This window comes from Fukomys damarensis, unplaced genomic scaffold (genome assembly GCF_012274545.1).
Source record: "Fukomys damarensis isolate Sample0158 unplaced genomic scaffold, DMR_v1.0_HiC HiC_scaffold_7, whole genome shotgun sequence".
Classification (NCBI taxonomy): Eukaryota; Metazoa; Chordata; class Mammalia; order Rodentia; family Bathyergidae; genus Fukomys; species Fukomys damarensis.
Genome location: NW_022900919.1, coordinates 2,157,124 through 2,176,558, shown reverse-complemented (window position 1 = coordinate 2,176,558; position 19,435 = coordinate 2,157,124). Strand labels below are relative to the sequence as shown.

Here is a 19,435-nt window from a genome sequence, read left to right as displayed (position 1 = left end):
TATAGAAAGGCTACTAGAACTACCAAATAAGTTTAGTAAAGCTATAGAACTCACAGACTCATAATTCACAAGATATTCAAAAATTAACTCAAAATGGACCATAAACCTCCATGTAAAAGTCTAAAGTATATAAAACAAAACACAAGAAAAAGTTTCTGCGGCCTTGGTGCAAGAAAAGATTACTTATCGCACTTTACCAGTGAAGAAAACCAAAGGGAAAATATGCAAAGGGGAAATAAACAAAAGGAAAAGATTCCCCCAGCATCACTAGTAACCAGAAAAGCAGACTTTAAGACCAACACAAGACAAAATAAGCAAGCAATGCCCCTGCTGGTACTGGAAACAAAGTCCTGAGGAGAGACTTGTGCAGCCACGTCTCGGCAGCATCATTCAAAACTGGTTTCCACACAGTGGGACACACGCACACGCACGAACTGTAGCGCAGCACACGGGCATGAGCGCAGCCTTGCCGGACATGCACCTGTAACAGACTGATGCCGACACCTGTTGCCATGAGAATGAACCTTTGAGACACCGCGTGGGCTGAAACAAACCACTCACGAGACGGCCCGCACTGTCGGGCTCACTTACGCTAGGTGCCGAGAGTGGTCACGGTCATGAAGGCAGGAGAGGAGAAGGGCAGCTGAGGACTGGACACCAGAGGGGCACAGGAGTCAGGGTGTAGGATCGGCACAGGGTTTCGGTTCTGCAGAAGGGAGGTGGTGATCACTGCACGCAAGGTGAATGCATTTGATGTCACTAAATTTAAAATGCTTAAAATAGCAAATGTGTTTAAATGGTAAATACAGTGCTTACCGCAACAGAAAAACACACAGTAAGACAGCATTCACACCAATCTCAATGACTATAATAAGTAAGAGAAACACTAACAAAAACTTGGCAAAGATGTACAGAAACGGAAGCACTCTTCCACTGCTGGTAAGAGTGGGAAGAGGCCAAAAAAAGAAATTGGGGAACAGTTCACAATCTTGTAAGGATTTAAACATACACTTAGCATTTGATCCAGTCTTTCTAGTCCTACGTACTTGCCCAGAAGAATAGATACGTCCACTGAAGGGCTAGTACATGAATGTGCTTAAGAGCTTTATTTGTAAGAGCCAAATATGAGGAGCACACCAAAGGCCCATCAAGAGGAGAATGTGGAAAATCCATGGAACGGAGCACTAGTCAGCAATACAAAATGAGGCACTAATACATGAAACAGCCCGTGAACCTCAAAATAACTATGTTCACATAAGGGATAAGACAAAGCAAGAGCGTAGGCTACACAGGTGCATTTCTATAAAACTCTACAAAGTGCAAACTAACCTTCAGTGACAGAGAAAGCACAGCAGCGCTGTTTGGGTGCAGGAGGTGCCAGGGCAGACAGGGTTAGTGAGAAGCAGAGGAAGTGTGTTTGTAGGAATGTGAGGACCAGGTTCAGATGGTGCCGACGGCTCAAGGTTACACGTGTCAAACTTAGTGAAGTTACACTCTAAATATTCGCAGTCTATTGGTGTCAGTTATATCTCAATAAGGCTGTTTCTGGAAAAAATAAAAAACTAAGAGACTATGGCAAAATGTACCAAATTGTTGAAAACAACAATAAGATTTTCTCAGTTCAATCTAAAACAAAAATGACCAACCAACAAATATAATTTTCACTCAGAAGCCATTACAGGGATAGCAGATGGCGACCTGCTGCCTTTGTCTACTATAAAGTGCACTGAACACTCAACCCTGGTACTTTGCTCACTGATTGTGAATTTTAACACAATCCATACTTAAACAATTACAAACAAGGAAGGTAAAATTAACCAACTTCATTCTCCCATTTCTTGTACTTAAATTGTCTTCTTGAAACTTAAAGGGAAAAAAAGTTGCCCAGTTTGAGTTTGTGCAGTAGAAAATCAGAATGGCCCAATTCCATGCAGAAGGAAATAGAATCATTTATGAGGAGTATAAAAAAGGAATTGCTCAAAGCACTTTCACGTAGAATGTACTTTCTTGTTTTCATTATTTACACTGTGGTTTTATTTCCTAAGGAGTTTTGATGAAAATAGAATCATAAAATGCAAGCATCACAAAGGACTTCAGAAACCATCTGGTCTCTCTTCTTTTCTGGGTGACGCAACTAAAGCCCAGAGAAAGGAGAACGCCAGGGGAGAGACCCAGGTGGATCTTGGAGGTGGGGCAGGGACTTCCAGCCCCATTTCTGTCCAAGAAAGACAGTAAAGCCACCAGGGCCCTGGGGGACCCAGATATCTGATGCTGAAATCATTCATTCATCATTCATTCTGTATTTATTTTCTTGGCACGGTGGGACAGAAAGCTCTGTTCTCTTTCTGCCACCATTAGGACTCACTACAGTGACCTGCTTCTAGAAGACACAGAGATGAAGCGGCTAACTGCACAATCAGTTTTTTAGTCGTATGTACCTCCGAGTCTGGAAGAAGCACCCGGAAGGGAATCCCCCACACAGCAGCCAGTGCGGACAGGTATGGGCAGCAGCGCCAAGGCTCGTGTTCAGCTGCAGCCATAGCACAGCAGGAATGGACAGAGTTAGACCCACAGTGCAGCACAGATCCACTGCATGGTGACCATGCTGGGTGTTCCCTGAGGGGGAGATGAGAGTAGACCCATAGCTGCCTCTGAAAACGCGGCAGAAGCAAGAGGTCTGGGTGGAACCAGTGGGCAGGTGGCCACTCACTGCAGAGCCCAGGGCAAGATGGTTGCAAAATTACCAAGAATTTCAAGATGTAACAGCAAAAGCATTAAACCAGCTCAGAGCCCAGAAGCGTGGACCACACAGCCAGGGCATCCCTGCCCAGACGTGGCCATGGACTGGATGGGAGAGAGGTCCTGGGAGGAGGGGAGCAGAGAGGAGTCAGAGAAGAAGCCCTGAGACATCTGTGTGAGGACCCCAAGAAGAGCCAGGCATCTGCTGAACGCCAGATCTGGGACCCCCAAGAAGAGCTTGAAGCAGCACCGACATCAGACGGGACTGAGCACAGGGTGCACAGGGCCCCAGGCAGAGGGGACAACTGGAGAGAGGCCTGATCAGCTTCGGGATGCAGGGTCAGGAGGGGATGAGCACCACACAAAACCAGGAGGACACATCTCCACCTCACCTGTCATCCCAGCCCCGGGAGGAAGACCTACTCAAGCCCCACGGGCGATCACAGCAGCAGCTGCCGGAAGCCGGAGAAAAGGATGTTTGGACCTCAGCTCTGTGTGCTGCACAGCTGCCTGGCACCACCTGGATCTGACTATCCACTCCACCGGGGAGTCTGTGCCGTCCCTCATCAGGGTGAGGATGCCAGGGCTGGGAGCAGAGAACAAAGTGCTAATTCCTACTTTTGCCTCCAACATGCACTTCATCACTAGCTAGCATCTGCGCGGGAGAAGAGCTTCATTTTTCATGGTGCTTGGTTTAAACTCTCCAAGGTCCCCGCAGGAATGTGAAGTTTGCATTACAATCACAGACACGGGAAGAGTGCACGGGACGTGAACACTGACTTCCCCACCCCAAAGAAAATAGGACGGCGAAAGTGGGCAGAGTTCAGGGAGGGGTTGGGTGGTGCACAGGCCCTGCCTGCTCGGCTCCAGCCCAAGCCACAGGAGGCCTGGGCAGCTCCCCCCTGGAGTTCTGAGGCTCCAGCAGGTCAGGGGCTAAGGACGGCACTCTGTGCCCACACAAGGCGGCTTCCCGCCATCGGCCAGGTGTTCACTCCTGCACCGTCAGGCTGCCCCAGATCTAGTACCTGAGCCACACGAGCTTAGCATGCTTCTCTGAGAGAAGAGGCCACTGTGGGAAGAGATGTTTTCTCATGAAGAAACACTGTCTCCAGGCTTGGGAAAGGACACCCGTGCACACTCAAAATGGCTTAAATATCAGTCAGTGGGCAGCACAGTGTCCCCTAAGCCCGGCTCCAGGTCACCAGCCGGCCATGCCCAGCTTCCACCCACACCTGGAATGGGTACACTGGACCTGGGAGACACCTGGGTCCTGCCGCCCCTCAGACCCACATCACAAGCTCCTCAGCTCTGCTAGGAGCATATGTCCCAGGCCACAATCAAGCTGTCTCCAGGCCCCACTGCCCCGACCTGGACTTCGGGATGCCCTACACGGGCCTCGGCTGCCATGCCGTCCACCACAGAGCAGCCAGGACGCCTGTGTAGAGAGTGCAGCCTCACTTCCTGCCGGACCCTGCTGGCGGCATCCGGTAATACAAGAAAACACACAAACTCAGAAGTGTCCCAAGCCTGGCCTAGACCACCCCACAGGGAAGGACTCCTCCACCACACCCAGGAGCCTCTCGGGACCTCTGCACCACTCCCCAGAAGGAGCCCCACCAACCACCAGGCAGGGACAGGATCTTGAGCTCCTGTGCTGCCCTCAGCACCTGGAAATGCAGCGGGGTGTGGGCGCGCGCGCACGCACACACACACACACACACGTGTGCGCACACACACACAGGCACATGGGACATCACGGGGCGGTGGGTGCTGACAGTACGCAAGCGGCGGGGACAAGGACACACACCCGGTCCGCCATCCCGGGCAGCAGGCGTCTCCTTGCCCAGAAAGAACCTGGCCTTGCGTCTGCACAGCCCGGGTGCCTGACCAGACACGGGAGCACAGAGGCCTCCAGTGAGCCGGGTGGCTTCGGTGAATTTCTTTCTTGAGAATTTCTTTTTTATGGGAGGAAGAAAGATCATTAAGAATATTTTTTTCACTCCGGAGAGTGAAAAAGTCCAAGCTATAAATCCACAGCCCAGCACCTACTCCAGCCCAAGCCTCCATCTGCGGCCTGCCGGGCCTTCTCTGCCCACGGCTCCAGACGGAGGCGCCGCCCTGACACATGCAGGCCGCAGACGGCAAAGGCAACTGCGGGCCACAAATCCCTCCCTCGCTGACTGTCTCACGCTGGTCTTCGCGCTGCCTGAAGACACGGAAGAGGGGACACTTTGAGCAGCAGGAAAGGAGCCGAACCGCTCCTGGCCTCGCCCGGGAGACACCATCCTCCTCGCTCCACTGTGAGCCCTGAAGAGCGGGGTCTCCGAGCGCCTCCCTTCTGGGCCTCTCCAACACCAAGGAGGAAACAGAACTCACATGCGCAACAGCCGGATGGCCGGCGTGCGAGGACAGAGTCCGGGATTTTCCTTGCAGAAACAAAAGCTGAGGTGAGAGCTAGAACCTTCCTCCTTCCTCGCTGTGATCTAAAACGTGAGCCCTGTGGGGAGCAGGGGGGCAGGCGGGGAAGGAGAAACCGGCCAGACCTGCACCCTCGTCCAGACCTGCACCCTCGGAGCAGGTGGGGAGGAGGAGGAGGGGTGGGTGGGGCTGGCGGGAGGGGCCTGTGTGTTGCAGGGAGCGCTGGCCTCGGGACTCAGCCGCCCCAGCCTAGGCACACAGCAGCGTCCAGGGCCTGGCAGAGGGGAGGGCACGCCCTGGAGGGAGGAGAGGGTGAGCCCTTGCCTGGCCGCACCCTAGGACAGTGGTGCCCAACTGCCACCCGTGCTTCTAGGTCTTCTCCCCTGGGCGGGAAGGCCCGGGCTCCGAGCAAGCCATCCTCGACTGTCTCTCCACCTGCTCCCTCCCCTGCTCCTAGCCCCTCTCTTGCCTGCCGCAGTGAGTAGAGCCAGCCAGCGTCCTCCCTGCCATCTTGCTCCAGTGCCCTCAGCTCCCGTGGGCGCCTAAGGGAGCTGCTTCTCCCTGCTGTGTCTTCCCCTGGATTTCTTCACTTCCTGTGGTCTCGGATACTGCTGTCCCTCACCACTCCGGGGTATTCCACTGACTTTAGGAACAGGAGCTTTTCCTTTGCTTCCCACTTTTAGGAGAACTATTCTAATTCCAGAAGTTATCAACTTCTGAAGCTTAGAAAACTCAGGTCTATTGATTTTTTTTTCAATTTTTAGGTCAATCAAGAAAAGAAAATGACTTGGTGCTGTTTCTCAGCGTTAGAAGCACTGTGACAAAAGCTCACTTCTTTCTCTCTCTGGAACCATGGGGTGGGGTTCATAGCCTCTGTGTCACTTGAGTAAAGACGATGACATGCATTTGTTTCTACAGCTGTCTGCCGCTGCTGTTGTGACCAAATCACAAGAATCAGGTGAGTCCCAGCTTCCTGTCCCGCACAATGAAGCTAATACAACCTGACAGTGGACACATGGGTGGCTTGGTGACCAGACGAAAAGGCCCATGGAGGCCAAGGCAGGCACCTGTGTGCAGGGCCTCGGCAAATGGCAGCCCTGCCCTGCACCACCCCTATAGCCACCCTGCCTCACCGTGATTGACCAGGTCCAGGGTTGCAGCATCTTTACTTCAAAATCCTTATGAAAAGTGATTTCAAAGCTGGATTTGAGTGTTCCATAAATACTTCTCACAAAAAATTGAGTGCATTTATTCTCTGACGCTGCCTTATTGTTATATAGTATATGTGCTGCCGAAGTGAGCACAATGCTGCCTTATAATGAAGCTCCTGACTGAACTAATGAAGTCAGTGTGATTGGTCAGGTGGTTTCCAGGGCAACAGTCACCAGCTAGCAAAACACAAACTTCTGCCTGTGAAAACCGCAGGTGCTTTGTAACAGCAAAATGCAAAGAAGTACATACCCAGGCATTAAGGTTTGATTCTGAAATTGTAAGTGATTTTAAAACGAAAAACATCTGAGAGAAAAGTTTGTTACTGAATTGTCTCTTTACATTTTTAAATTTTTATTTTTATTAGTACATGTTTACATTGCATAATAATCGCACTCCTTGTGTGCAATGTGCATGTATGTAAAACATCTCAATTCTTTTTTCATCCCCTCCCCTTCCTCTCCTCCCTCCACCTCTTGGTCCCCTTCCCATTTGCAAAAGGTTTATCTCCCCATTTCCTACAATACCTGTCTTTAATTTTGCTCTTTATTTATAGTTGGGTCTCTCATATAAGAGAAACCATGTGGTATTTAAACTTATGTGCCTAGCTGATTCCACTTAACATTATTCTCAAGGTCCATTAATTTCCCATGAGTGGCTCAAGTTTATCCTTCTTTATAGCAGAGTAATAAATACTCCACTATGTATAAACACGCATTTTCTCTATCCACTCATCTGTTGATGGACACGTAGGCTGCGTCCAAGATTTAGCTCTGCTACCAACATAGATATCCATGTATCACTGTAATACGATGTCTTTAGGTCTTTCGGGAAGATAACTAGAAGAGGAATAGCTGAGTCGAATAGGTTTTCTAGTTTTGGGTTTTGAGAAGTCTCCACACTGCTCTCCACAGTGGTTGTACTAGTTTACGCTCCCACCAACACTGTGGCAGGGTTTCTTCTTCCCCACAGCCTCACCAGCCTTTGGTATTCCTTGATTTCTTGATGGCAGCTGTGTTTTCTGGAGTGAGATGGAATCTCGGTGTTGTTTTACTTTGCATTTCTCTAATGGCCAGAGATACTAGACATTTTTTTCATGTATTTATATTGGCTGTTTGTATGTCTTCATCTGAAAACTGTCTATTTGTTTCTGTTGCCCTTTTTTATTGGGTCTTTTATTTTGAGGGGTACAATTTATTTTGAGTTCTTTATGATAAATGTAGAAGACGGTCCTAGCTTCCCTCATTCATCCCACACTCACTATCTTAGAAATATTCAATGTGAAATAGGAAGAAAAGGACCTAAGGTGTAGGGACAGTGAGAAGGATAGGGAAGGGGGAATAAGGGAAAAGGAAAAATATAGGAGAAAATGTAAAAATGGAATTAAAGGGAGGGGGGACAAGGGGAAAAAATGAGAACCAAGGCCTGGCATGTAAAGGTACAAGATCCCAGTGATGAATGTAGCTGTACTGTCTACCTAGAATGTACCAATAAACTCAATTTAAAATTTTTTAAAAAAAGAAAAAAGAAATATTAGTGAATGGTGCTGCTTTCAGCAGGAGAGAAATTTATGGTAGGTTTTACTATTGATAGAAAGTAAAATAAACCTTTTAAAAATATATCTGTCATTTTAAAAGATTCAGAAACAACTGCATGGTAAGTTCCCATTTTGTTCCATGGGACTGCCATTTCAGTGAAGTTATTTCATTCTAAGTTCAAGACATGCTCACTCTGCTCTTCTTTTTCTGAAGTCTCCATAACATCTGATTTCCAAAAGAATGAAAGAAGAAACCTTCTTTTGCTTAAAGAAAGAAATGTGTAATGTGGAAATTTCTTCAGCATGTACCAAGCCCACTAAACAGAGTCCGCCACGCCTTCCTGTCTGTCAGTGCTTGGGATTGAACCCAGACCCCTCACACTATGCTTTATCCCCAGCCCTTCTTTTATTTATTTCTTTATTTTATTTTGAGACAGGGTCCATTAAGTCACTAAGTTTTCTAGGTGGGGCTTGAACTTGCAATCCTCCTGCCTCAGCCTCCCAGAGTGCTGGGATTATGGGACCTGTTCCTTTTACTGAGGCTTCACAGGCAGTTGTTTGGTTAACTAGGAAGAAATCGTGTACATACAGCTCTGCAACTTGCTCACCCCAGTCCAGCTCTCTGCAGCTGCTTCATGCCTGGGAAGCCCCTTCTCCACCACAAACACGCTTTCCTCACAACACAGAAACTGGAGAAATTGTTCTCACATCTTCTAAGTCCCAACAAAGCCTTATTTTAGAAAAAGAAAAGAAAGAATAAAACTGACAAGATATCAAAGCTCATTAAAGGAAAAAAATTCCATCTTCATTCACAGCTTTTCCCCAGGAGGAAATACTTATCAAATCACTAAGTTTGCAATTACAGGGATGCTCAGTGGGACCCTGAATTTCGCCGTGCAGAAGAAAGACTTTTCCAACATATTTCACACTCAAAGAGTTAGAGATCCTCATTAGAAAGCACCAATCAAAGTCAGAAAGAGGCCTCTGAAAACCAGAGCCAAGAGGAAATAAATAACATGTTATATAATCAATGGGGGGGTAGAAGTCAGAGAAAACAGGATTTTTAAATTAAAAATAACCAAGAAAGAACATAGGAAATATTTCTTAAGTAGAAAGAGTATGGCATGAAAAATACTAGGACCGTACAACAGAAATACTAAAGTGCAAGCACCAAGTAAAAGAGAAGTAGGACACAGGACACAGGGCGATGCTTGTTGACAGAGACAGACAAGGCTGACGTGGAATGCTTGGCACACTTAGAACAGCAACAAACACTAGAAGTCTTTCATCGCCTTTTGAATATTTTGGGGAAAGCCGAAACCACTAAAAGCAAATGTCACCTGCTTTAAAATGCTGCGTAACTGTGGTTTGACCAGTCCTAACTGTCAGATCACTCCCCTAAGTACAGGCGTGTTCCTATTAAAATTCGCGAAAGTAAGAAGAGGCGAAGGCACAGTCGTCACCAAGGGGGCCTGGGCTCAGCAGAAGCGTTGGTGCTGTGCCTGTGAGCTGCTGTGGGAGACGGACGGCAAACACCAAATGCCAGTAGAAACCCAGGAAGGGGGTGTAAGGCGATCCATGGAAATCTGAAGAAATGATCTTAAGTGCGTGAATGGAGGAAACGGCCATGGAGACATCGTGACGCATCGCACAGTGGAGCAGCCAGGCCTGGGGACCCCGTGACCGCTGGCCCCGCACGTGTGGGTGTGTAGCTCAGAGGCAGAGCGTGGACTTCACCTGTGCAACGCACTGGATTCACTTCCCAGTGTCACAAAAATAAAAATAATAAGGCAACTATAGCGCAGGGAGATGCCGTTTTTACACAACAAACCGGCAAGATCAAAAGAGCACATGGCATCAGTGAAAGTTTACACAAGGGGCATCCCCACATGAGGTGTACTCGCGTTAGTTAGCTGTTAGTTAGATCAGGTCTGGCTCACTGCCTAGACTGACCTTCAACTCCAGATCCTCCTGCGTCAGCCTCCTGAGTAGCAGGGATAACCAGATGAGCAGCTGTTTAGGTCAAATCCATCAAGAGTAGGGCTTGGGAAGGGAAGTCAGGCAAGAGTGTGCAGCTGGGCAAAAGGAACAAAGAGCCTCAGAAAGACCAGGGAGGAGGCAATGAGAAAAGACCCTTCACTGGCCTCTGCCTTACCACATGGTTTGCGAGCAGAAAACTCTACTGTTGCTGTCCCGGACCAGCTTTCCAAGGGTGTCCAGTAGCTGTCAGTCTCAGGACAAAGGTCAGCATGGGTGGACTTGGGATCCCTCCCCCAACCCAGGTCACCACAGTGCAGGCGCCGCCAAATCCTCCTGAGTCAACCTGTGAGCACTGAGGTCCAGAACCTGGCCCCAGACAGGGTCATGCGTGTGCTGCTGGCTGTGCCACAAGCGGCAGGGTCCCTTCTTTCTGACCAGAGTTCGCATCTTCTGACAGCATCTGTGATATCACATCGGGCTAACTTGTCAGTGTCCAGGTTCCTAACAGCGCACTGCAATGTGCTTACAAAGGGAACTGAGAACCATCCCCTCTCCACCACGCAACAGGACCAAGGCCTGTTTTAGGGCAGCGGTGAGTAAGGAATGTGCCTTCTCGGGGAGGGGTACCCAATCCTCTGCTGACCAGGTAATCGCTCATTAAATAGGGCAAGTGTAGGGATGGAAATAGAAGGAAAGGAGAGGCTGGCACTGTTAAGGAGTAGAATGTACAAAACATCAGAGCGATACAGATGTCCTATAAAGATATCAAGGAGAATGAAGGACTCACACACAGAGTCACAGGAAATCAGAAGACTTCAGAAGAAAGTCATAACCATCAAGTCTATCTCTAACAGAAACGGAACCCTAAAAACAGTACTGTATTCTAGCTGATGAAATCCCCTGAGACCTCCGATGCTGTCACGTACGTGAGCTGGAATTGAGTAATTAAATAAATGGATGGTGAACTGTGTAATTAGATTTCTCACTGCTGGAGAGGGAGACTTCAGATGAACAAGGGTGGATCCAAGAATTACCAGATGGCAACGGAGTGGAGTTGAGGGCATTAGCGGAAACTCTGTTTAGCTTAATACAAAGACAGCTGTATTAGAAACAGCCACAGGCCTGTTGCACACAGATTATCTACAGCTTGGCACACACACACGTACACATGCACACACACACACACGCACACTTCTGTGCTCTACAGCTCACAGTCAGCATCCATGAGCGCACCCAGGACTCAGATGCTGGTTTCGGATACCATTCTCCAGCACGGGACAGCAAGGCTTCCCCGGGAAGTCACTGCATCAAGGACCAGGGCAGGAAACACACAAGATGATGCTGGTCCACAATGGAGGGTTAGGAAATAATCCAGAGGGAATAAATCGGAAACACAATACCGATGGCAGGAAGCACAGGAGTCAATGCAAAGAATTCCTAATGGCCAAAGTAGAAAAGAGTTGAGTATGAAATAAAACAATATTGGATTATAACCCAAACCATAAGATTTATATCAATCAGACCATATTTACATAAATAAGTGACTTCATAGTAAATAACTGGGGGAGAATACACAGACCCAGGCAGGAGGAAGCCAAATGCCTTCCATGGAAACTGCACCCTCCCGGAGGAGGAGCACAACACCCACCCCTGAGTGTGGTTTCTGGTGATTTCCTTCCAAAGACTACAGACCAGAAAGGGGGGAAAGGGCAATTCTGCAGTGGAAAAGCCTCAGAAACACTACTGCAGCACAGGGACCAGGACAACATCGAGAGTGACGCGTGTAGAGAAAATGACCAGCTCAGTCACCTCTCTCCCAACACCCAATAGCCCCGCAAACCACGGGGGCACTCTCGGGCCAGGCCCAGCGGACCGTCCACCCACAAAACACTGACCAGTACATCTCAAAACCAGCAAGGCAGCAAAATGAGGGACGTCTGAGGTGCTGAAACAGCCAAGAGGGGACATGGAAGGCGGGCTGAGGGCACTGAGGTGTCTGGGTCAGGGAAGGAAGGAAATGAAGGACACTGAAAGTACGGATGTTCATTAATTTAATTGTTTTCCTTTATTGGTATTCGAAAAGGGCTTCAAGTAAGGCCCACAGACTGAAAAAGGGTAGCTTAGATATGTCAACTATACACAGAAGAATACTGGTTCAATATCCTGGTTTTCTTTCCTGATACACACTTTAAGCAGCAACGTGCCTATGTGGTTAACTACCTAAAAAGCATCTGAGGAGGCTACAACAAATTATCCAGGTGGTTCCTCTGTGGGTCAGGCTGGGGAGAAACCACCCTGACCTCCTTGGAAGAAATGCAGGCTCTCAGCTAGGCCAGAAAGAAATCGGTTTGAAACAATGTCTCAAATGACTTGTCCTGGTAATTCTGCAAACTTTCCCTTTTAAAATGCAAAATTCCTTTCCAAGGCTATGCCTACCAAAGGCCACAACAACACTGAGAAGCATGGGTTTTATGTGCACTCTTGAGGTAGGTATTTATTTCATCCAAGGTAAGACTAATTAATTCCTTTGCTGCCCGCGTTGCTGCTGCCCCAGAAGCATTAAAGCAAAACAACAGCCAGATTTAGTGACAATCTTCGGTGTGAACAATACACACACACACACACACCATCACATGTAAAACAATAGACAGACATGAAAATGCATAAATGCGCATTCACATAAACACACACAGACATGGGTGTGCACAAGAGTACAAGTACGTGTACTCAGGCACACGCACAGGTATAGATGAGTGGGTACGGAAACTCCCACACTCGTGCACACACTGACATTCATATACAGCCATGCACACCTGCAGATACGGAGCCACATGCATGTGTGCATCTGAACACACATGGCCACAGGCTCACATGCATGTGTGCACTCACCACACACGCAGGTGCACAGAGGAGCACACATGGAATCCCGCTTATACATACTCAGGCGCGCGCGCACACACGCACACACACACACACACACACACACGTGCTTGCACAAGGACCTCTTGTCAGTGTCATCCTGTCACTCGTTCTTTCATTCGCAGCACTGAGAGGGAACCCGGGGCCTCGCACGTGCTGGACAAGCGCTGCTCCACCCCACCGAGCACATCCCGGCTCCTCTTAACTTCTCTCAACAGAACTTGTTCACATGTTCGTAAACGCAGTCGACCTGACAACTCCTGCTATAGAAGCGAAGAGATTGCACACGTGTTCCTACTTGAAGACAACCAGGGTCCAACAAAGCTTGTTCAAGGAGGTGAGCGGGCTGGAGACGCAGCTCAGGGGCCGTGTTTGCCTAGCATGTGAGTGGCCCTGGGTTCAAACCCCGGTACTGCGTGAAAACCGAACACAGAGGAGCAGCCAGGGGCAGTCGGTCCCTGCACGGAGTTGTAAATACTGAAAAGTGCACATATGTACACGCACATCCATGGATTACTACACACTGAGCAAGCATGTCCTAAGACACAGTATCAGCGGCACCGAAGGTCCCCTCGGGATTCTGCCCCAAGAGGAATCACAATCCCATTCACGCTTCCTTTGTGTTAGTCCTCACTTGCAGTCCCTGCAGTTCACAGTCGCGGCCGTGGCTGTGCACACACTACGGCTTGCTTTCCTAATCCCCTTCCCGCTCTCTCCCTCCGCTCTCAGGTCCCCCACCCCGTTTTGCACACTTGCTGATGTTACTTGTCGCAGCTCACGCTGTGGCGCTGTGGCGAACGGAGGTCCCTTCGCTGCGGTTCCTGAGGGCCTCTGTGAGGCGCATCTTCATCCCTCCCCTCCCCTCCCCTCCTCTTCACTGCTCTCCTCTGTTGCCTCAGGCCCTCCCTACTGCAGGAGAGCTGTCCCTTCCGTCCATCCTTGATCGTTCTCCCAGCTCGTACTCTGCCTCATTCAAATGAGGGACACCACACAGTATTTAAGCCTGTGCGTCTGGCTTATTGCACGCGATGCTATATTTTGCAGGTGCATCCGATCTCCTACAAATGCCTCAAATGTGTCACTCTATAGCTGAGTAGCATACCCCTAGAGAGATATCACTTTTTCATCCAGTCATCTGCTGGTGGGTACACAGGCTGCTTCCAGGATTTGGTCATCACAAATTGTGCAGCACATACATTGCTGTGTGTGCCTTCTGTGACTGAAATCACACCATGCGTGCTCTTTTGTGTCTGAATCCCATCACTCCACGTCACGCTCTTCAGGCTCTCCCGTGTCACTACACATCATACGTGTAATTTTTACTGCTGGGAACACCCCAGTTCATTTAAAAATGCAAATGCAGCTGCCCTTCTGCGGTTACGGTTCAGAGAGCCTGCAGGTCAAAGGGTGCGCTGATGTTAGTGACAGACAGCACCAGGCACGTTCAAGGAGCCGGCAGCGGTCTGTGCTCCCAGCAGTGGTCTGCACGCCCTTCCCAACATCAGCTTCCCTCGCCTGTAGATGGACCTGTGTAGACGGCTGTGTGGCAGTAACCTGATCCTGTGGACTTAACTCCAATGTCCCTGATGATTCAGAAATTTAGCCCCTTTTCATATGACTGCTGGCTACCAAGCAGCCCCTTCTACGGAAATGTCAGTCAACTATTTTGCTTATTTCCCTAGTGGGCTGTTTGTGCTTCTTTTTTTTTTTTCTTACTGATTTGTAGGAGCTTTCATAGTCTTAGCGGAAACCCTTTGCTAGAAAATGCACTGAAAATATCTTCTACTTTATAATTTTTTTTCATTCTCTTAATAGTAACTTGTGATGATCAGAAGGTCTGATCTGTCTTTTTGCTTTTCTTTTATGGTAAGTGCTTTATGGTTAGGTCCCCTCTATTGAATTTTGTGCTATTAAGATTTCACTAATATTTCTTTGAATATTTTCATTTGCAAGATTTACATTTCATATCCGGCTCTGCAATCCACACAGAAGTGATTTTTGTGTGGCATGAGGCAAGGGTCAAAGTAAATTATCTTTCTCCATGGGTATCCTGTTGACAAAGCACCAGACATTAAAATGAATCATGTCTTTCATTATCAAAACATAGGGGTACCTTGGTCATATATCAGAGATCCATACACGTTTGAGTCTTTTGGGGGCTCTCTGGTTCTTCCTATTAGTTCATTTTTCTACCTCTGTAGCAGCACCACAATATCCTAACACAGCTCTATGGTAGTTCCTCATATCCCTGCGTGTAGATGAGTACTTGTCATTTTACTTATACGCTCATTTAAAGAAGAAAGGAAGACTGGCACAGAGGGAAGGAAGGGAAACACAGCGATTGTGGACTTGTCTGAATAAGTCAGGCACTGACTATCATGATTATTTTACTTGCTATTGTAACTTTTATTTAATTTTTTTCCAAATAAATTTGTTTTACATAAAATTTAAGGCCATGTTTATATAATGTTAAAACAACTAGTACACAAACACACACACACACTCCCCACACACACACAAACACTAACCATATAGCAAAACTTAGAAAGTATTTTTCCTACCACACACAAAGCCCTAGGTTTGAGACCCACCACCACCAAAAATAAAATAAAATAAAAATTAAATCCTACTTCAAAAATTTTAATGGAGTTTTTTCACTTTTTCCAGTTACTTTCATATCTTTTAAATGCCATCTCTACCAAAGTATAGTTAATTTTTTAAAGATAAATGGCACTGAGAAACATTTTTATTTAATTAGCAATATTAGCACTTCACCCCAAAACAATCTGACTTACATTAGTTCAACACTGTGGATTATTTTTGAAACTTTTAATGAATTACTTCTGTAGCTTCAATGATGAAATAAAATAAAATGTTAACTTATGTCCTACTCAATATACTCACTTTCAAAGCATCGTGAAGCAACAAAACAATTTACACTGTAACACGAGGAGCTTAATGTATTAAGTTGAATCGCATAAGATTATGCATTTCATCAATAACTTCAGACTATAAACAGGAACCTCTGAATTCTCCTTAAACTCTACAAGTTTAAAGGGAAACCTAACAGTTCCAGTGATCAAAACACTTGGCACATAATGGTTTTTTCCCCTAATTTTAAAAATTTTAAGATATTAAAAGTATCATCCTTTGAAGTAATTCACAACATAAGAGAAGATAATCAGGGGCTTTGAATTGAAGGCAGTAAACGAAGATCTGATAAGGGAGGAAATAATTTAAGTAGAACGATACAGACTGGCATAAAAATTAAACTGACAAACCCTTGGTTTTGCTTAAATAGATAAAACTTCAATACATAAAAAATTAGGTTGTCAAAGATTAGTTTTTCAGGTTGAAAATTTTAGATCTAGAAGTTGGAACCCTGAGCATCAGATCCGCAGCCAGATCTGTGTGTGTGTAAAGTGCTTTCTGACATCAAATCGTCCCCGCTTAAAATCCTCCAATGTTGAAGCCAAGGCATTCGATTAAATGATTAATTAATGTCTCCTTTACTTTCTTTACAATTATCTGTACAACCAAATTTCATTAAACATATCAGAACTACAATGAGACTCAGCCTCCATGATTCCAACAGCCGTTATTTTTTTAAATCACAGAAAGTAACAAGTATTTGAGAAACCCTTGTGCCCTGCTGGGGGACATGAGAAATGGTGCTGCTGTTCTGGAAAACAGTGTGGCAAGGCCTCACCTATTAAGCACTCAGTCACTACACAGTCCAGCAATTCCACTTCCAGGTGTATATCCAGAAGAAAAGAGCAGCAACTTGGACAGATATTTGTGCACTAATACTCGTCTCAGGTGCGTTCACGACAGCCACAAAGAAGCGGCCACAGCAGACGAATGGATAAGGAAAGCTGGTGTATTCACGCCTTGGGTCATCACTCGGCCTCAAAGAGGAAGGAGCCAAGGACGGCCCTCCTCGCGTTCCGCCTAGAAGGACAGACAGCAGAACGCGGTGAGTGCAGGCTTCCATCCCGGAACGGCGAAGACGTCTAGAGGTGCAGGGAAGCGAGCGCGGCACAGCAGAGTGTGTGCACTGACCATACCCTCCGAAACAGCGAAAACGGCAAATTTACCACAGTGAAAGCCTGAGAAGATGCTGTGACAAGCGATCTCTGACATTTCTTAACTCCAGCAGTCTTCAAAACTCAAACTGGATCCAACGGCACCAGGTACCCAAGACCAGCGCAGACTGATTTCCTGGGAGGACTCAGACTCCGTGTAGACGCCACACAGGCACAATTCGCTGCAGCAAAGGACGTGGGCTAAGCCAGCCCGGGGAAAGGCGCTGGGACAGAGTCCGGGAGAAGCCGGCACGAGCATCCGGAAAGACTGACGACGCAGCCGCCTCCCACCCGGCGCAGACCAAACCCCAGTCCTGGGGAAAGGGTCTCCGTGTGGCGCAGTGCTTGCGCTCTCCCGTGGGCACACTCGGCCACCCTCGTCACCTGGGCACGGAGCCCTCAAGGTCTACCAGGACACCCGGGCCCGCGGCTGGCTCTCCTTGGCGTGTGACACACTTCGCACCAGTCAGGCCCGGCCACACCCAAGACTGCTACATGGCAGCACCCACTGCTTCTCCCACCGAGCTGGGCTTCCGCAGCGGTCAGCGCGCCTCCGAGGAGCAGCGGCTCAGCACGGCCCGTGAACCTGCACGCCTGGCAGCACGGGTGGCCTCAGCACACGAATCTCACCACTGAAGAGAATGCTTTTTCTCTAAACTAATGAGTGGCCCTGTTGGGATTCAATTAGGACTTGAATGGTTTTAATTAAGACCTTATCTGTGACTTGAATAATAAGCAATCATTACATTATTATTAGATGACAAAATCATTACCTTAGACAAAATTAAACACCAACTCTAGATAAGAAATGATTGCTTACTGTCTCTGCTCATGGGGATGACAAACTCCCCCAGCCACCTGGCCGCACACCCACGGCACCCCCAGAAGCACCGCTGTGTGCGTCCCCCCACCTCTGACCTGCCTCTGCCCAGCAGGTGCCTGGGCACACACGGCGGGGAGGCAAATGCAGAGATGTCTCCGCCTGGTTGGCTCCCCCCCGGCAGGACAGACAGGCTGTTTCACCCCGGTGCAGGGACGGGCACCACGGAAAAAGAGGGCCCCTGCTGGAGCAACCCTCGGCTTCCGGGGGCAAAGGGCCCACGTTCTCTGCAAGCTGAGCAGCAGAGAAGAAGGCAGGAAGGCCGAGGACTGGGCGTGGACAGGAAGCAGGCAGGCTGGAGCAGAGGTGAGGAGGCAGAGTCGCAGTCAACACGGGGCTACTGTGGCACGGCTGGGAGCAGAGCAAGGAGGCCCAGGCGGTTTGCTCTGGGCAGCGGGCAGCCAGCCCTCTTGGGAGGCCCTGGCCCCTGGGGGACCCTCTAGAGCCACCGTGGCTGCCCACCCCCGCCCCTCTCCCTGCCCCTGTGTGAAGGCACCACCGAGGCCCTTCAGGGCTTGCCCCGCCCAGCAGCGACCCCCATGCTGGCCGGGACGGGAAGAGCCCGTCTCCACTGCTGCTTCCCAAAGCCCCAACTGCACCAGCACAGCAGACTTCGAATCACTCCGCAGTCAAAGAAATAAGGTGATTTTCAGCTTCTCCCTGAAGGAGAAGGCGAGAGCTGGACGTCAGAGCCCAGGAGACTGAAGACTGACGTCCAGCCTGTCCTGAACTGGGAAACACCCAGACCACAAAGGCCACCCCAGGAGTGAGGCCCTGTGCTGACAGCCCCGAGAATGGCAAAGGGCGGCTTGGCTTACACAGCAGCGCTTCCGGGAGGCAGTGAAAAAACGTCCCTGCAGAGAAAGCCTTCTTCCTGGGGAAGGTGTGTGGCTGCACCAGGCGGTTTATGAGTGCTTTTCTTTTTATCCTAAGTAAAAGAACTAATGTTGCATGTCACGTGCACAATGAGACAGCGGCCAATTATAACTTCATTTTATAAGGCACAGAGAAGCCAAAGAGCCCCGCTGCCACCATGCACACACAGCAGTAAAACAGGGTCGAAGGCAGCACCATAAGACACAGCCCAGTGCCCATCTAAGCCAAGCAGGGGTGTGGGAAGGAGGGAAGCAGGCGTCCAGCAGTTCAGGGATGCAACTGGTGCTCAGTGCAGCCCAGAGCCCACGCACACTAGGACGACATCCTCTGTGCTCAGCCCTCTCTGCCCAGACCCCCGGGTTCACACTTCTTCTGTGACTGGACCAGGGCCAAGCCCAGCTCCACTTCTCAGCAAAGGAACTGGCCCAGGGACCCGAACAGCTGACGATGCTCCTCCTCGTGCGGGTGGGTGGTGTGGACAGCTCCCAGCACCCAGGCTCACGTGCAGATGGGTCCACCCAGAAAGCTACCAGCAGCCTAATCACTCGGGGAACTCCACACGGTGCAGGGCACCACATCTGCCCGAACACTCCGAGAGCCCAGCTTCGAATTAAACGATACAAGGTGCTTTGCATGGTGAAAGTGTTTACTCTTGTTTAACTGCAATTTCCCAAACTTATTTGCACAGAAAACACTCATTTTGTGATTCTCCATTAACATCGAAAGCTACCAGCAGCCTAATCACTCGGGGAACTCCACACGGTGCAGGGCACCACATCTGCCCGAACACTC

At 48.7% G+C, this 19,435-nt stretch overlaps 1 protein-coding gene across 10 annotated transcripts in view; it reads right to left on the bottom strand.

The window, feature by feature from the left end:
• The window catches only part of Oca2 (OCA2 melanosomal transmembrane protein), a 231,444-nt gene that overhangs the window by 34,916 nt on the left and 177,093 nt on the right, over positions 1–19,435 (bottom strand). The window contains exon 24 of one of the 10 annotated variants that reach the window (XR_004516156.1): positions 16,512–16,753. The exons of 8 other annotated variants lie outside the window; for them this stretch is intronic. Coding sequence is in view for 1 of the 2 variants with exons in the window: in XM_010612939.1 (XP_010611241.1) it covers positions 616–706 (91 nt within the window). In the remaining variant the exon portion in view is untranslated. Of the gene's footprint in view, positions 1–591; positions 707–16,511; positions 16,754–19,435 lie in introns of all 10 variants that reach the window. One more of the 10 variants, XM_010612939.1, reaches the window with a different exon arrangement.